The sequence below is a fragment of the Embiotoca jacksoni genome, unplaced genomic scaffold, assembly GCF_022577435.1.
Source record: "Embiotoca jacksoni isolate LCO1_2020_lvr unplaced genomic scaffold, fEmbJac1.0.p SCAF_1, whole genome shotgun sequence".
Taxonomy (NCBI): Eukaryota; Metazoa; Chordata; class Actinopteri; family Embiotocidae; genus Embiotoca; species Embiotoca jacksoni.
Window position 1 is genome coordinate 235,001 of NW_027185229.1, and position 15,199 is coordinate 250,199.

Here is a 15,199-nt window from a genome sequence, read left to right on the forward strand (position 1 = left end):
CAACACACCACACCACACCACAACACACCACACCACAACACACCACACCACAACACACCACACCACAACACACCACACAACACAACACACACCACACCACAACACACCACACCACAACACAACACCCCACACCACAACACACCACACCACAACACACCACACCACACCACAACACCCCACACCACAACACACCACACCACAACACAACACCCCACAACACACCACACCACAACACACCACACCACAACACAACACCCCACAACACAACACCCCACACCACAACACACCACACCACAACACACCACACCACAACACAACACACCCCACACCACAACACACCACACCACAACACAACACACCCCACACCACAACACAACACACACCACACCACAACACACCACACCACAACACAACACACCACAACACACCACACCACAACACACCACACCACAACACACCCCACACCACAACACACCACACCACAACACACCACACCACAACACAACACACCACACCACAACACACCACACCACAACACAACACACCCCACACCACAACACACCACACCACAACACACCACCCCACACCACAACACACCACACCACAACACACCACACCACAACACAACACACCACACCACAACACAACACACCACACCACACCACAACACACCACACCACAACACAACACACCCCACACCACAACACACCACACCACAACACACCACACCACAACACAACACACCCCACACCACAACACACCACACCACACCACAACACACCACACCACAACACAACACACCACACCACAACACAACACACCCCACACCACAACACACCACACCACAACACCCCACACCACAACACAACACAACACAACACAAACCAACCCACACAACATACCACACCACAACACACCATACCACATCACATCACACCACAACACAACACAACACACACCACCCCACCCCACACAACACAACACAACACAACACAAACCAACCCACACCACAACACAACACAACACAACACAACACAAAACAACCCACAACACAACACAACACAACACATCACAACACAACACAACACAACACAACACAACATAACCCACACCACACAACACAACACAACACAACACAGCACAACACAACACACACCAACACACACCAACCCACACCACACAACACAACACATCACAGCACACACCAACCCACACCACACAACACACAACACAACACACACCAACCCACACCACACAACACAAGACACACCAACCCACACAACACAACACAACACAACACACAATACAACAGTTACAGGCAGATTAAACCGTTTATTAAATCATTCTGTACAAACTTCATGTTCTTTTAATTTCTGAAACCACAACAGAGTTTTGTGTTTCTCTTTGACTGAAGTTTCAGTAAAACATTCAGCTGGTTCTTCATTCACTTATTTATTACATTATTATTATTCATTGACTCATATATTATATTATTATTATTCATTGCCTCGTATATAATATTATTATATTATTATTATTCAGTGACTCATATATTATATTATTATTATTCATTGACTCATATATTATAATTATTATTATTATTATTCAGTGACTCATATATTATATTATTATTATTATTATTCATTGACTCGTATATTATATTATTACTATTATTCATTGACTGATATATCTTATTATATTATTATTACTAATATTATTATTTATTGATGTGGAGCGATGAGACAGGAGGACGAAGGTTGTCAACACGTTAATCCTCCGGTCTCAGACGAGGTCATGTTAATGTGTCAGAAGCTGAACTGGACCACAACGCAGGAAACCAGCTGATTAGTGTGGAACCAGCAGGTCCGTCATCAAATTATAAAATCTAATTTATTCTGTATTCCAAGTCAAAATGTGATTTATAAATGATTTATTTTCCGTTCTATGTAAAACCACCAAAGAAGCCGTGTCCTTCTACAGCAGGTAAATGTTCTGACCGGTGACTCTGACCGGTGGTTCTGACCGGTGGTTCTGACCGGTGACTCTGACCCAGCCCGGTTGCCTGCTACTCTTCATCCTCACTGACTGACATCCTCTGAATGTGGAGCTTGTTGTTCTCTTACAACAAGCAGCAAAGCACATAATCCAATTAATCACATGGTAGCAGATGACCAGATTCTAGTTAACTCTTTGTTCTGCTGCTGAGGCCCGGCTGCAGGTCACAGTGGGTCCATTACCAGAACACAGATAACCAGGTTCTAGTTAACTCGTGTTAGATATCAGATACATTACAGAAAGTACAGACATAAAATATATCAGCCAATCACACAAAGGTATTCAGGTCAGAGTGAAAAACACATCGTAGCTCTGCTAAAAGGCTCCAAAACAGAAACACCTAGGACGGAGAACAGTAGGACAGGGGACAGAAGGACAGGAGGACGGAGGACAGAGGACAGAGGATAGGAGGACAGGGAACAGGAGGACAGAGGACAGGGGACAGGAAGACAGGGAACAGGAGGACAGAGGACAGGGTACAGGAGGACAGGAACGGAGACGTTTACAGGACTTGTGTTCATTCAGAGTGCTCTTCGTGACGTCACTGCATTTAATTGTAACGCGGGGTCAGAACTCACCCAGCTCGCGAAGGAAAACACCCCCAGAGCAGCTCCCATGGCTCCCGGTACTTGTCCTCCGGTACTTGTCCACCGTTCCTCCGGTACTTGTCCTCCGGTACTTGTCGTCTTCAAACACACATGAAACGGAAATAGCTTGAAGCTCCAGGACCAATGAAAACTGATTCCTCAGACTGATGCACGCGGTACAGTGTCCTGAGCGCGAGCACTCCAGTTGGGATATTTTTTTGTTGTCATGATGGGTTACGTCATGATGACCTGTTGTGAACTGTGCACAGAGCAGTGCTGACGCCAAGTGGACAGATGGTTTTTAATAACTTAAGTTGAGTAGGGGGTCAAAGCACCAACGGTATCATTATTATTATTATTATTATTATTATTATTATTATTATTATTATTATTATTATTATTAGGGTCAAAACGCCAATGTATTATTATTATTATTATTATTATTATTATTATTATTATCATTATTATTAGGGTCAAAACACCAACGGTATCATTATTATTGTTATTATTATTAGGGTCAAAACACCAATGTATTATTATTATTATTATTATTATTATTATTATTAGGGTCAAAACACCAGTTATTATTATTATTATTATTATTATTATTATTATTATTATTATTATTATTATTATTAAGGTCAAAACACCAACGGTATCATTATTATTATTATTATTATTATTATTATTATTATTATTATTATTATTATTATTATTAGGGGTCCAAGCCCCAATGGTGATGGAAGTGTATTGTTTTTGTTAGGATTTTTATTATTATAATTTTTCTGCTGGTACCTACAGTGGGGCTAAACCATGGGCGGTGCTAAGGTGAAATTTTAATGGAAGATAATGAACACTGAAAATTCTTTACTGAAAAGATTTGATACATGTCAACCATTAGGGAGCGCTATAAGAAAGGTTACCGCTTTTTGTTGAATAACTCCTTGACGTAAGTCGCACATTCAAATGGTTTAAAGCCACTTGTTCCTTTTACATAGAGCTGCATCTGCTGCCACGCCTATTTGCGGCAATACTTTTTTTTCACCAAATGACAAAAAATGCAAAACCCACATTTTTCAAACTAGTCTGTATTTTTCACTCAGAGCTATTAATATAGTGTCAATGGATTCTCTGGAACCTCCTTGTTAATAATTAGCTAAAAGATTTTAGGTTTTGTTAATTATATACGAGGATATGAGTATAAACATTTAACTAAAGCAGTAAAAACTTAGTGACAAAAAAATATTGCTTCTCAAGATCAATTCAAAATTGTATGGGATTATACACGCTTGTCAAAGATGACTTTTTGATTGAATGTAAAAATGTTGGTGTAAATACACCCCAAGGCTACTTTTTAGAAGTAGTTATAGCCTTGGTCAAACTTCACCATTTTTGCTGTGGTCGTACAGCATCTGTTTCAGAACCAGATTACAAAATTTTATGTAAAACAGCCAAATGGTGAGGCTCTCGTAGCACGTTTAATTCAAAAGTTTGAAAACTACTTTACCCAGAATGCACTCCAAAGAATTTCATCCTGCAGCTTTAACAAAGAAACAGTAGGTAGTAAATTTTGATGAGCCCCAAAAATTATCTTCTGAAAATAAATGACACGTCAACCTTTAGGGGGCGCTATAATAAAGGTCCATGTGGTTTCTGGTCCGACTGATTCTGTGTTTCCATCCGAACAATTGTTTCTGTTTGAAACTAATTGAAGCTGTTGTTCTGTAACCGTGGGAGATGAGCTGTTACCTTGGAGACCAACAGTATAACTGTAAACAGCAGCTGAAATCCTACAAACTGCATCACAAAGAAAAGCGGTAGGCTGAAATATTGTTTATATCTTGTTTATGATTGTGTAGTTTTTGTTTGCTGGTTCATTTGAAGGTTTTATTTAGCATTATCTAGCTGCTGAGCTGTTTCAGGATAAAATATGTTCAGCTTCTCTTCTAGTGAGTTTTTGGGGAAAATGTATTCAGAGTTCATCATGTGATGGATGTTGAACACGGACACGGAGTCCAGCGCTGCTCCTCGGTTCACATTGGCTGCTCTGACTTCCTGTTGTTCAGGTGTAACGTTCAGACCTGAGGTAGGATTTACGCTTATTCAGGTTCAACTTTTCAGTACCACTGGTACTGACTTCTTGCTGGGATACATCGCCATGGTAACATATGCTGCAGAAATAACCTGTTCAAGACAACAGATCTAAAGAGACAAAAGGAAGGTGGAGTTTGTGGTGCTGCAGGTGACTGATGTGGGCAGGTGTGTTGGCAGTGCGCTGTGATTAGCTGCTGGGTTGAGGTGATGATAGCATCCCACCTGCTCCGAGATCCGCAAACCAGTTCACACTCTGACTACAGAGTGATCTTCATCCTCATCTTCATCACCTGGTTCAGATGAGTGCGGGTGGTTTGGTTGAACAGAACGAAGCACCAGCAGGATCCCCTCACAGTTGATTGTGTGCCACAGTTACCATGGAGGCTGAGTGGAGAGGTCAGGAGGTCACGGCTCAGGTGGAGACTCAGGTGGAGACTCAGGTGGAGACTCAAGTGGAGACTCAGGTGGACGTCCTGTCGGACCTCCGCAGCCAGATGGTAGAGCTCCTCTGCAGCAGGCTGAGTGACAGCTCCATGACGGTCAGTAGGATTCACAGCGCTGTACCTCTGTTAGAGCTCCGATTAGTTTTCACATTTCTGTCTTCATCCAGTTGCACACTCACCTGCACAGGTACTCCCTGAATCGTTCCTGTGCACCTGCTGGGCTCGTTAAGAACTATGTGCTGCAGGTCGGACGAGTCTGAAGGATCTGCAGCTTTTTAAGATCCTGAACACACTGATGACATTTAAAGTTCAGTTCTGGAACTAATGATAGATAATCTGCTAACGACTTCCTCCCACAGTCAGAACAGCTGGTAACATGACTTCATGCTGCTTTATCACCTGTGAACAGTGATGTCACATGATTGACAGGAGGACTCCCACTGGAACCAGCATCGCTGGTTCAGACAGTTCGTTCCCGTCACTGTTGTTTAATGAGAGCAGAGACGTGTTCAGAGTCCTGTCGTGTGTTTCCAGGTGTTAGATTAGATTCGACTTTATGAATCCCACAGTGGGGAAATTTAGTCGTCACAACAGCATGTACACAGTATGAACAAATTTACAAATACATATGAAATAAACGAAATAAGATCGATAAAAAAAAATATTATTTTAGAGCAATAAAAGAATAAATACACAGAGACTGTATACACAAAAACAAATACAATAAAATAAAGATAGATATAAATAATGTTGCAGGAAAAGATCCTGTCATGTGTTTCTAGGTGTTGCAGGAGAAGCTGCTGCTGGTGCAGAGGTGTTCGTACTACCTGGAATTGTCAGAGGAGCAGGAGCAGAGCCCCGCCCACCTGCCCGTCAGCGCGTTGTGGTCTCTCCTGAACCTACAGAGGCTGCGGCGGGCCATGGACGAGGGCAGGACCCAGGTGAGGCTGCAGCTGACGCTCCTCCAGCTGCTCCACCAGGAGATCCTGAGGAGCTGTCGGGAGCTGCAGGCCTTCGTGGGGAGGTCTGACCGGGAGCCACTGGACGCTTCTGAGGCAGCTTCCAAGCAGCAGCAGCTGCATCAGACCCGGCGGCACCTCCGCAGCTTCCAGAGACGACTGGATGAGTCCAGGGTCAGTCCCATACACCTGCGGACCCAGCTCATCTCCAGCGCCGCTGTGTTCCCCGTGCCCCGCCTCAGCGCCACGCTGGTCGCCTCCTGGCCCGTCCTGTTTGACCGGTCGGAGTCCAAAGCCCTGCCCGGCTCCGTCTACCTGAGCTGGAACGTAGCAGGAGAGCAGTTCACGGAGCAGCAGCAGCAGTTTGAGGTCCACATAAAGAGCCTTCATCCAGCCGACCAACACAGTCAGGTGGCCACGAGTCGCTTCACCATGAACGTCCTGCTGGTTCCCGACCGGCTCTACGAGTTCTCTGTGAGGAGGGTCCAGGCTTTCAACCTGGTCTACCAGGACTGGGTAGACCGCATCACCCTCAAGACCCTGCAGCTCTCCAGCTGAAGTAAAGGAGGAGGCGCTCCACAGTTTAACTTGCTTTATTAATAGTTTATTACAATTACTACTAGAACTAAATATTAATAAATCAACAAACAAAAACACAATCATGTTGCTTTTGGACTTTTTTTTAGAAAATCAGAAATTCAAACCACAGAATCCAGTTAACTTATTTCACCTCTGAGGAATTTATTATTGATCATCTTCTACTGAGTCACACAGGTGACCTCTGACCCCAACAGTCCTTCAACACAGAATCTCCTCCCACCAACAGGACACACAGCTGACTCCTCCCACCAACAGGACACAGCTGAAGTCTCTCCAACCTTTATTCAAACAGGAAGTCAGCAGTAAGAAGAGTTCTGTTCAAGCTTTAGTGACGTAAAAAAACGTTCTGCTGAAATAAAAGGGGAACACAGCTGAGAAGCCCTGACTGTTCAACAGTCTGTCCACCAGGGGGCGCTGCATAGAAGAGTGCTGATGTCAAACAGGTGAGTCATCACTTTATTCAGACATGATGTCCCCAACAGAACAGGAGCCTCTAGACAGATGAAGAGACACATACAGTTTCTTCAAAATGAGATACAAGAAATCAAGAAATCAATAATGGAAAATAAAAAAGTGTGAGCTGAGGTCGGAGTTCAGGAGCTCCACGACGACGGTGCTGAGTCATGTAAACATCAGGAAACTAAAGAAATGATTCAGCAGCTTTTTAAAACCTGGAGATGACCTTTAACCTGCAGTCAAACAGTGGCTCAGGTAAACAGGTGAGAACAAATATGAGGTAGTAAAAAACATCTGAGTCAGTCTGAGGTCACAACATCCATCAGGGAAGGTTCTGATCCGACCCGTTCAGCAGCCTGCAGACAGAACGATGGATCCACAGGAAGGGACAGAAAACTGTTCCGTCAACAGCAACAACAGTCTGCTGCTGCCTGGAATACATCACAGGGACGGGATTTTTTTTTTTTTTTTGGGGGGGGCTTCATCTAAAACATCATAGGAGGAGTCAGTGACTGGAGGGGGCGGGGCTTCTACCTTAACAGAACCAGAACAGGAACATCTCTGAGGACTAGTGTTTTCTGTGGTCATCACTGTGTGACATGATTTCTCCAGACCTGTGACCTCTGACCTGTGGCTTAATTTACTGCAACATTCAGTCCGAGACAAACATTCTCCATCAGAAGGAACTAAAATCTCTGTTTAGACTGCAGGAGATCTTCATCATCTTCATCATCATCATCATCATCTTCAGACTGAACATGGGGAGAACGTCCGGGCAGCAGCAGTCTGCAGAGAGGTTACAGAGTGAGACAGAGAGGATACAGAGAATACAGAATGAGACAGAGTGAGACAGAGAGGACAGCTGTCTTCCTCCCAGACCATCATGATGTCATTCTGTTCTATCAGAGACTTCAGAGTTCAGCAGGATGTGAAGCTTCTTCATCCTGCTGCTGGTTCTGACCCATTTAAAGCATGGAAACTCTGACCCACTGAAACATCCATCTGCTCCTGTTCAGGGTGGAGACACCTCACAGAGGACTCGGGTCATGTTCTGAATCAGGTACCTGAGTCGGTTCATGTTCTGGAGGTCACCTGGTCCATTCGTGACTGCAGCTGGAGGGCGTTGGGTCGGTCCTGAGGGTTCACAGCTAGCATGTCGTGCAGCAGCTTCCTGACCGGGTCAGACATGTGGGACCGGCGTCTCTGCGGGATGTTCAGAACCATCTTCGGGTTCTCCAGCAGCGCCTCGCCCACCGGCACGATGTCGCCGCCCTGCCTCACGTACGTTCCCAGAAGCTCGCGCTGCGACTCCCCGTCGATGAAGGTGATTCGCTCCAGCATGGCCCACATGATGATGCCCAGGGCGAAGATGTCCGCCTTGGCGGTGTAGTGCCCCTCCCACACCTCCGGCGCCATGAAGAAGTCGGAGCCGCACGCAGACGACAGCCACAGCTTGTTCACGTTGACCGCTCGGTTCTTGTCGTCGCCCTCTCTGCTCTTGTTTCCTAAACCGGCACAAACTTTACTCAGACCGAAGTCGGCCACCTTCAGAACTGGGCTGCCGGACCGCTCCGAGACCAGGATGTTGTCGGGCTTCAGGTCACGGTGCACAATGTTGTTCTGGTGGAGGAACGCCACGGCGCTCGTCAGCTGGACCATGAAGCTGCTGGTGGTCTGAGAGTCGGGCCGCCGCGACAGCACGAAGTGGTTCAGGTCTCCGCCCTCACAGAACTCCATAACGAACCACAGGTAGCACGGCTCCTCTGGGGGGCGGAGCACCCGTTCACCTGGAACACAGCACAGGTAGTCATTCAGACAGACACACAACAACACACACTGCTGCACAGACACAAACACAACAACATAGGTAAAGGGAGGAGTTTGTGTCTGGTAGTTTGTTTATACATGCGGTGTCTGAACACACACACACACACACACACATATATACACACATATATATATATATATATATACATATATATATATACACACACATATATACACACATATATATATATATATATATACATATATATATATACACACACATATATATACACATATATATATATATATATATATATATATATTTTCAGACTGGATATAACATATATACACTCACCGGCCACTTTATTAGGTACACCTGTTGAACTGCTTGTTAATGCAAATATCTAATCAGCCAATCACATGGCAGCAGCTCAATGCATTGAGGCATGTAGACATGGTGAAGGCGAGCTGCTGAAGTTCAAATGGAGCATCAGAACAGGAATAAAGGTGATTTCAGTGATTTGAAGGTGGCAGGTTGTTGGAGCCAGACGGGCTGGTCTGAGTATTCACTAACTGATGATCTACTGGGATTTTCACCAACAACCATCTCTAGCTTTACAGAGAACGGTCCGACAAAGAGAAAATATCCAGTGAGCCACAGTTCTCTGGGCGAAGATGCCTCGTTGATGCCAGAGGTCAGAGGAGGTCAGCCAGACTGGTTGGAGATGATAGAAAGGAAACAGCAACTCCAATAAGCACTCGTTCCAACCGAGGTATGCAGAAGATCTGAACAACACGTGGAAGCTTGAAGCAGACGGACTCCAGCAGCAGAAGACCACCGGGTCCTCCTGTCAGCTAACAACAGCAAACTGAGGCTGGATTCACACCGGCTCATTGGACAGTAGAAGATCAGAGTAACGTCTCTGTCTGATGAGTCTGGATTTCTGCTGCCACATTCAGATGGTTGTCAGAGTTTGGCGTCAACGACATGAAAGCGTGGATCCATCCTGCCTGGTATCAGCGGTTCAGGCTGGTGGTGGTGGTGGTGGTGTGCTGGTGGTGTGATGGTGGTGTGATGTGGTGTGGTGGTGGTGGTGGTGTGGTGTTGGTGTAATGGTGGTGTGGTGGGGTGGTGGTGGTGGTGTGATGATGGTGGTGTGATGGTGGTGTATTGCTGCTGACCGTGTCCGTCCCTTTATGTCCTCAGTGGACCGTCTCCTGATGGCTGCTTCCAGCAGGATAACGCACCACGTCACAAAGATCAAATCATCTCAAACTGGTTTCTGGAACATGACGATGAGTTCACTGGACTCCAACGGCCTCCACGGTCACATCTCCATCTAATAGAAGCTTTGGGATGTGGTGCAACGGGAGATTCACATCACGGATGCGCAGCTGATAAATCTGCAGCAACTGTGATGTCATCATGTGAATATGGAGCGAAACCTCTGAGGAATGTTTCCAGCAGCTCGTTGAATCTACGACACCAAGAATTAAGAAATAAAGCAGTTCTGAAGGCAAAAGGGTCCAACGGTACCAGCAAGGTGTACCTAATAAAGTGGCAGAGGAGTGCATATATTCAGACCATATACTGTATGAGAGAGAGCCCCACTGGAACCAGCAGGACACGTGACAGGAAGAAGAACCTCCCCTTCCGGTATTCAGACAGCTAACGGCTCCCTCACCTTTCAGCGAGGTCTCCACCAGGCGCAGGTACTGTTTGGACCGCTTGTTCCCGTGACTCATCTTCTGGGCCAGGCCGTTCCTCTGCAGCACGCACTCCTCCAACTGCACCACGTTCTCGTGCCGTTTCTCCAGGCTGGCCAACGTCCAGAACTCCTGCAGCGCGAGCTCCACGTTCTCCGGCGCGTCGCAGCGCAGCTTCTTCACGGCGACTCTCGCGGCCGTCCTTCGGGCCCGCGCCTCGTACACCACGCCGTACGTCCCCCGCCCCACCTCCCGCAGCAGGCTGTAGCGGGGCGTCGTGACCCTCCGCTCCAGGCTGCCCTCCATGTCATGGTCTTCTTCCGGGTTTCCCACGCTCAGACACCGCAGCACACCGGACTCGTCGACTCGCGCCCCGGCGGGCTGTTTGCAGCAGGCTCGCGCGCTCCTCGTGCGTCTCGGCCTGTTGTCAGCACCTCCTTCATCCATCCGTCCTGGTGAACCGTCACCGGTCACACATCCGGTGTCCGTCCCCGCGAGTCGTCCTGCTGAACTGAGGAAACACGAGACCGACTTCCGGAACCAGAGAGAGACGAGGAAGAAGGGTTTCCGGTCAACACTTTCAAAATAAAATGTGTAAAGCGGAGCGAGCTGCAGATCACGTGGGAAATCTCATTAATTAGACATCAGATGTGTTGTGTGACACCTCAGAGGAGTTATATTCACTTAAAGTCTGTGATGTAAATATAAACAGGATGCGTCTCCATCAGAAATCATTCAGGGTTCACAGAACTTCAACCTGCCAGTGCAGCTGTCAATCACTCCTGATGGAAAACAACTGATGTTTCTGAGCATGGTGAAATGATTAATTTCAGTCTGATAACATTTGGAAAGTCAATAAGAGCAGAAAGTATTTTATTTGCATTAAGTTAACAGAAAGTTAGCCGTACTGAGCATGCTCAGTAAGTATTCATCCGTCCAGTGGGAATGTCTCACCAGACAGCAGGTTTACAAACTTCATCTGTTCTTGTGTGAATGTTACAGACATGAATTTCTATGTAAAGGTCCGCAGATTTGATTGAAACATTTTATATATATTTCCATCAGTTTAAAGAAAATCAAAATAAATAAACACATTGCAGTTCAGCAGTGTGCCTCTGGAGGTACTAGTTCCTGGACATATTTACAAAGTGTCCACATGTGTTGACCCTTGCTGCTACCTGTAGGGTTGACTTCAGATAAACCTGATGATATCATCACAGCTGTTTTCTCCTCTGAAGTCACAGACATCTGAAAACTGAATGTTTTCTTCTTTTTTTGTAATATTTGTTGTGAATGTTTGTTGACTAAATATATACAAATATAATTCCAGCTGATTTCATCATTTTGTCTAGAAATATTAGGAGCTCTGTGGATACATGATATCATGTTCATAACAAGCATTTATAAAGTCAAGATTATTTTATAAATGAGATTACAGCTTCAAAAAACAAAATAAATTTGATAAAAGTCCCATAAATTCTATTTAACAGGACAAAAATATGCAAAGCATTAAAATATTTATTTAATCTTTTTGTAAAAACATTTGATTAAAATCATGGAATGTAAAGGCAATAAAACAAACAATATTACAAACAATGATTGTGTATATAATATATCAATAATAATAAAAACCTAATTTCATACAGTGCAGTGCATAAAACCAGATGTAAAGAAAGATAAAAACAGGAAAATGTACACAAGACAACACATTAATAAAATTCTATATTATATAATATAGAATAAAGCTGAAGACTTTTAAAGTAGTTCAAACTGCAGCGCTTCAAGTAAAGATGTGCTTTAATCTTTATTTTAAGTGTTTACTGAGAAGCTTCCTGAGATCTCCACACATTAAAAAATTTAAACCTTCCCTGAACACACAATAGGAAATCATAGATAATCCTACGAGAGGTGCTTCATAAAAACAGACTCTGAAGGTGAAGGCACTAAACGTGTTCAGGAAACATGTTGCTTCATTCAGCAGTAAACTGCACCTGAGAATCAAGATCCAGAAGAAGATCAGATCTGAATGGATCGGATCAGATCAGATCAGAACAGAACAGAACAGAACAGAACAACAGAACAGAACAGAATAGATCAGATCAGATCAGATCAGATCAGATCAGAACAACAGAACAGATCAGAACAGAACAGATCAGATCAAAACAGAACAGATCAGATCAGATCAGATCAGAACAGATCAGATCAGATCAGATTAGATCAGATCAGAACAGAACAGAACAGAACAGATCAGATCAGAACAGATCAGATCAAAACAGAACAGATCAGATCAGATCAGATCAGATCAGAACAGATCAGATCAGATCAGATCAGATCACATCAGAACAGAACAGAACAACAGAACAGAACAGATCAGATCAAAACAGAACAGATCAGATCAGATCAGATCAGAACAGAACAACAGAACAGAACAGATCAGATCAGAACAGAACAGATCAGATCAGATCAGATCAGAACAGAACAGAACAGAACAACAGAACAGAACAGATCAGATCAGAACAGAACAGAACAGATCAGATCAGATCAGATCAGAACAGAACAGATCAGATCAAAACAGAACAGATCAGATCAGATCAGAACAGAACAGAACAGAACAACAGAACAGAACAGAACAGAATAGATCAGATCAGATCAGAACAACAGAACAGAACAGATCAGATCAAAACAGAACAGAACAGAACAGAACAGATCAGATCAGATCAGATCAGATCAGAACAGAACAGAACAACAGAACAGAACAGATCAGATCAGAACAGAACAGAACAGAACAGAACAGATCAGATCAGATCAGAACAGAACAGAACAGAACAGATCAGATCAGATCAGATCAGATCAGATCAGATCAGAACAGAACAGAACAACAGAACAGAACAGATCAGATCAGAACAGAACAGAACAGAACAGATCAGATCAGATCAGATCAGATCAGAACAGAACAGAACAACAGAACAGAACAGATCAGATCAGAACAGAACAGAACAGAACAGAACAGATCAGATCAGATCAGAACAGAACAGAACAGAACAGATCAGATCAGATCAGAACAGATCAGAACAGAACAGATCAGATCAAAACAGAACAGAACAGAACAGATCAGATCAGATCAGATCATATCAGAACAGATGAGATCAAAACAGAACAGAACAGAACAGATCAGATCAGATCAGATCAGATCAGAACAGAACAGAACAGAACAGATCAGTTCAGATCAAAACAGAACAGATCAGATCAGATCAGATCAGATCAGATCAGAACAGATCAGATCAGAACAGAACAGATCAGATCAAAACAGAACAGATCAGATCAGATCAGATCAGAACAGATCAGATCAGAATAGATCAGATCAGATCAGATCAGCTCTGTGAGGTACAACACATTGTTAATCAGAGTAAATCAAAATGAACACATCAACCAGAACAAGTGTACATCTCCAGTTTCCTGCTGCTTGGCTCCTCCCAGTGTCTCCTTTTTATGAATAAATCAAATCAAATCAAGTAAAAATAAAAGTGTATGTCAAACAAAAACAACAGCATCAAGAAGGAACTGTAAACCCTGAATGTGCTTTAAGACAAAAGAGATAAAAACACAAGAATGTAAAATCATATATCAAATAAGAAGCTGCGTCAGTGACATCATCTCCAGTGGACAGAGGACATCAGCTGACACGCTGCACTGAGATGTGTTCGGCCTCGGTGACGGAGCGCTGCAGCCGGTAGTGTTTCAAGACATGGTTCCATGTTGGACTGCAGCTCAGCAGCTCCTGGTCACCTGGAGGACACAAACCTGTTATGATGCTCCACAAAGGACACACATGTTATGATGCTCCACAAAGGACACACATGTTATGATGCTCCACAAAGGACACACATGTTATGATGCTCCACAAAGGACACACACGTTATGATGCTCCACAAAGGACACACACATGTTATGATGCTCCACAAAGGACACACATGTTATGATGCTCCACAAAGGACACACACGTTATGATGCTCCACAAAGGACACACACATGTTATGATGCTCCACAAAGGACACACACGTTATGATGCTCCACAAAGGACACACACATGTTATGATGCTCCACAAAGGACACACACGTTATGATGCTCCACAAAGGACACACACGTTATGATGCTCCACAAAGGACACACACATGTTATGATGCTCCACAAAGGACACACACGTTATGATGCTCCACAAAGGACACACACATGTTATGATGCTCCACAAAGGACACACACGTTATGATGCTACACAAAGGACACACCTGTTATGATGCTCCACAAAGGACACACCTGTTATGATGCTCCACAAAGGACACACACGTTATGATGCTACACAAAGGACACACATGTTATGATGCTCCACAAAGGACACACACGTTATGATGCTCCACAAAGGACACACATGTTATGATGCTCCACAAAGGACACACCTGTTATGATGCTCCACAAAGGACACACATGTTATGATGCTACACAAAGGACACACCTGTTATGATGCTCCACAAA

General features: G+C 44.2%; 3 protein-coding genes across 4 annotated transcripts in view; 1 reads left to right on the plus strand and 2 right to left on the minus strand.

The window, feature by feature from the left end:
- LOC138200231 (serine incorporator 1-like) overlaps positions 1 to 2,822 on the minus strand; it is an 8,046-nt gene extending 5,224 nt beyond the window's left edge. Inside the window, exon 1 of the mRNA XM_069152797.1 lies at positions 2,634 to 2,822. Coding sequence (XP_069008898.1) covers positions 2,634 to 2,672 — 39 coding nt within the window. The 5' untranslated portion in view covers positions 2,673 to 2,822. The remainder of the gene's footprint in view (positions 1 to 2,633) is intronic.
- A 2,291-nt stretch (positions 2,823 to 5,113) lies between these two features.
- Positions 5,114 to 6,696, plus strand: LOC138200087 (fibronectin type III domain-containing protein 11-like). Its single transcript, XM_069152531.1, has 2 exons — positions 5,114 to 5,275; positions 5,962 to 6,696. Exons 1-2 carry the CDS (start codon positions 5,114 to 5,116, stop codon positions 6,694 to 6,696), a joined length of 897 nt encoding a protein of 298 aa, XP_069008632.1.
- A 477-nt stretch (positions 6,697 to 7,173) lies between these two features.
- Positions 7,174 to 13,283, minus strand: LOC138200248 (serine/threonine-protein kinase 35-like). 2 transcript variants are annotated; one of them, XM_069152829.1, is made up of 3 exons: positions 10,647 to 13,283; positions 8,259 to 8,981; positions 7,174 to 7,980 (listed from the first exon to the last, which is right to left on the minus strand). In XM_069152829.1, the coding sequence occupies exons 1-2, from the start codon at positions 11,113 to 11,115 to the stop codon at positions 8,269 to 8,271; spliced, it is 1,182 nt and encodes a 393-aa protein (XP_069008930.1). In that variant the 5' UTR covers positions 11,116 to 13,283; the 3' UTR covers positions 7,174 to 7,980; positions 8,259 to 8,268. The 2 variants fall into 2 exon arrangements, with proteins under 2 accessions (XP_069008930.1, XP_069008922.1); XM_069152821.1 differs by having other exon boundaries at positions 7,174 to 8,981.
- Between the last annotated feature and the right edge of the window lie 1,916 nt (positions 13,284 to 15,199).

Excerpts from the sequence above, each read along its gene's own strand:
- LOC138200087 (XM_069152531.1), top strand. The coding sequence starts at position 5,114 with ATGGAGGCTGAGTGGAGAGGTCAGGAGGTCACGGCTCAGGTGGAGACT. Across the intron at positions 5,276-5,961 it reads TGAGTGACAGCTCCATGACG|GTGTTGCAGGAGAAGCTGCT; the intron begins GTCAGTAGGATT and ends ATGTGTTTCTAG.
- LOC138200248 (XM_069152829.1), bottom strand. The coding sequence starts at position 11,115 with ATGGATGAAGGAGGTGCTGACAACAGGCCGAGACGCACGAGGAGCGCG. Across the intron at positions 8,982-10,646 it reads GGTGGAGACCTCGCTGAAAG|GTGAACGGGTGCTCCGCCCC; the intron begins GTGAGGGAGCCG and ends GCTGTGTTCCAG.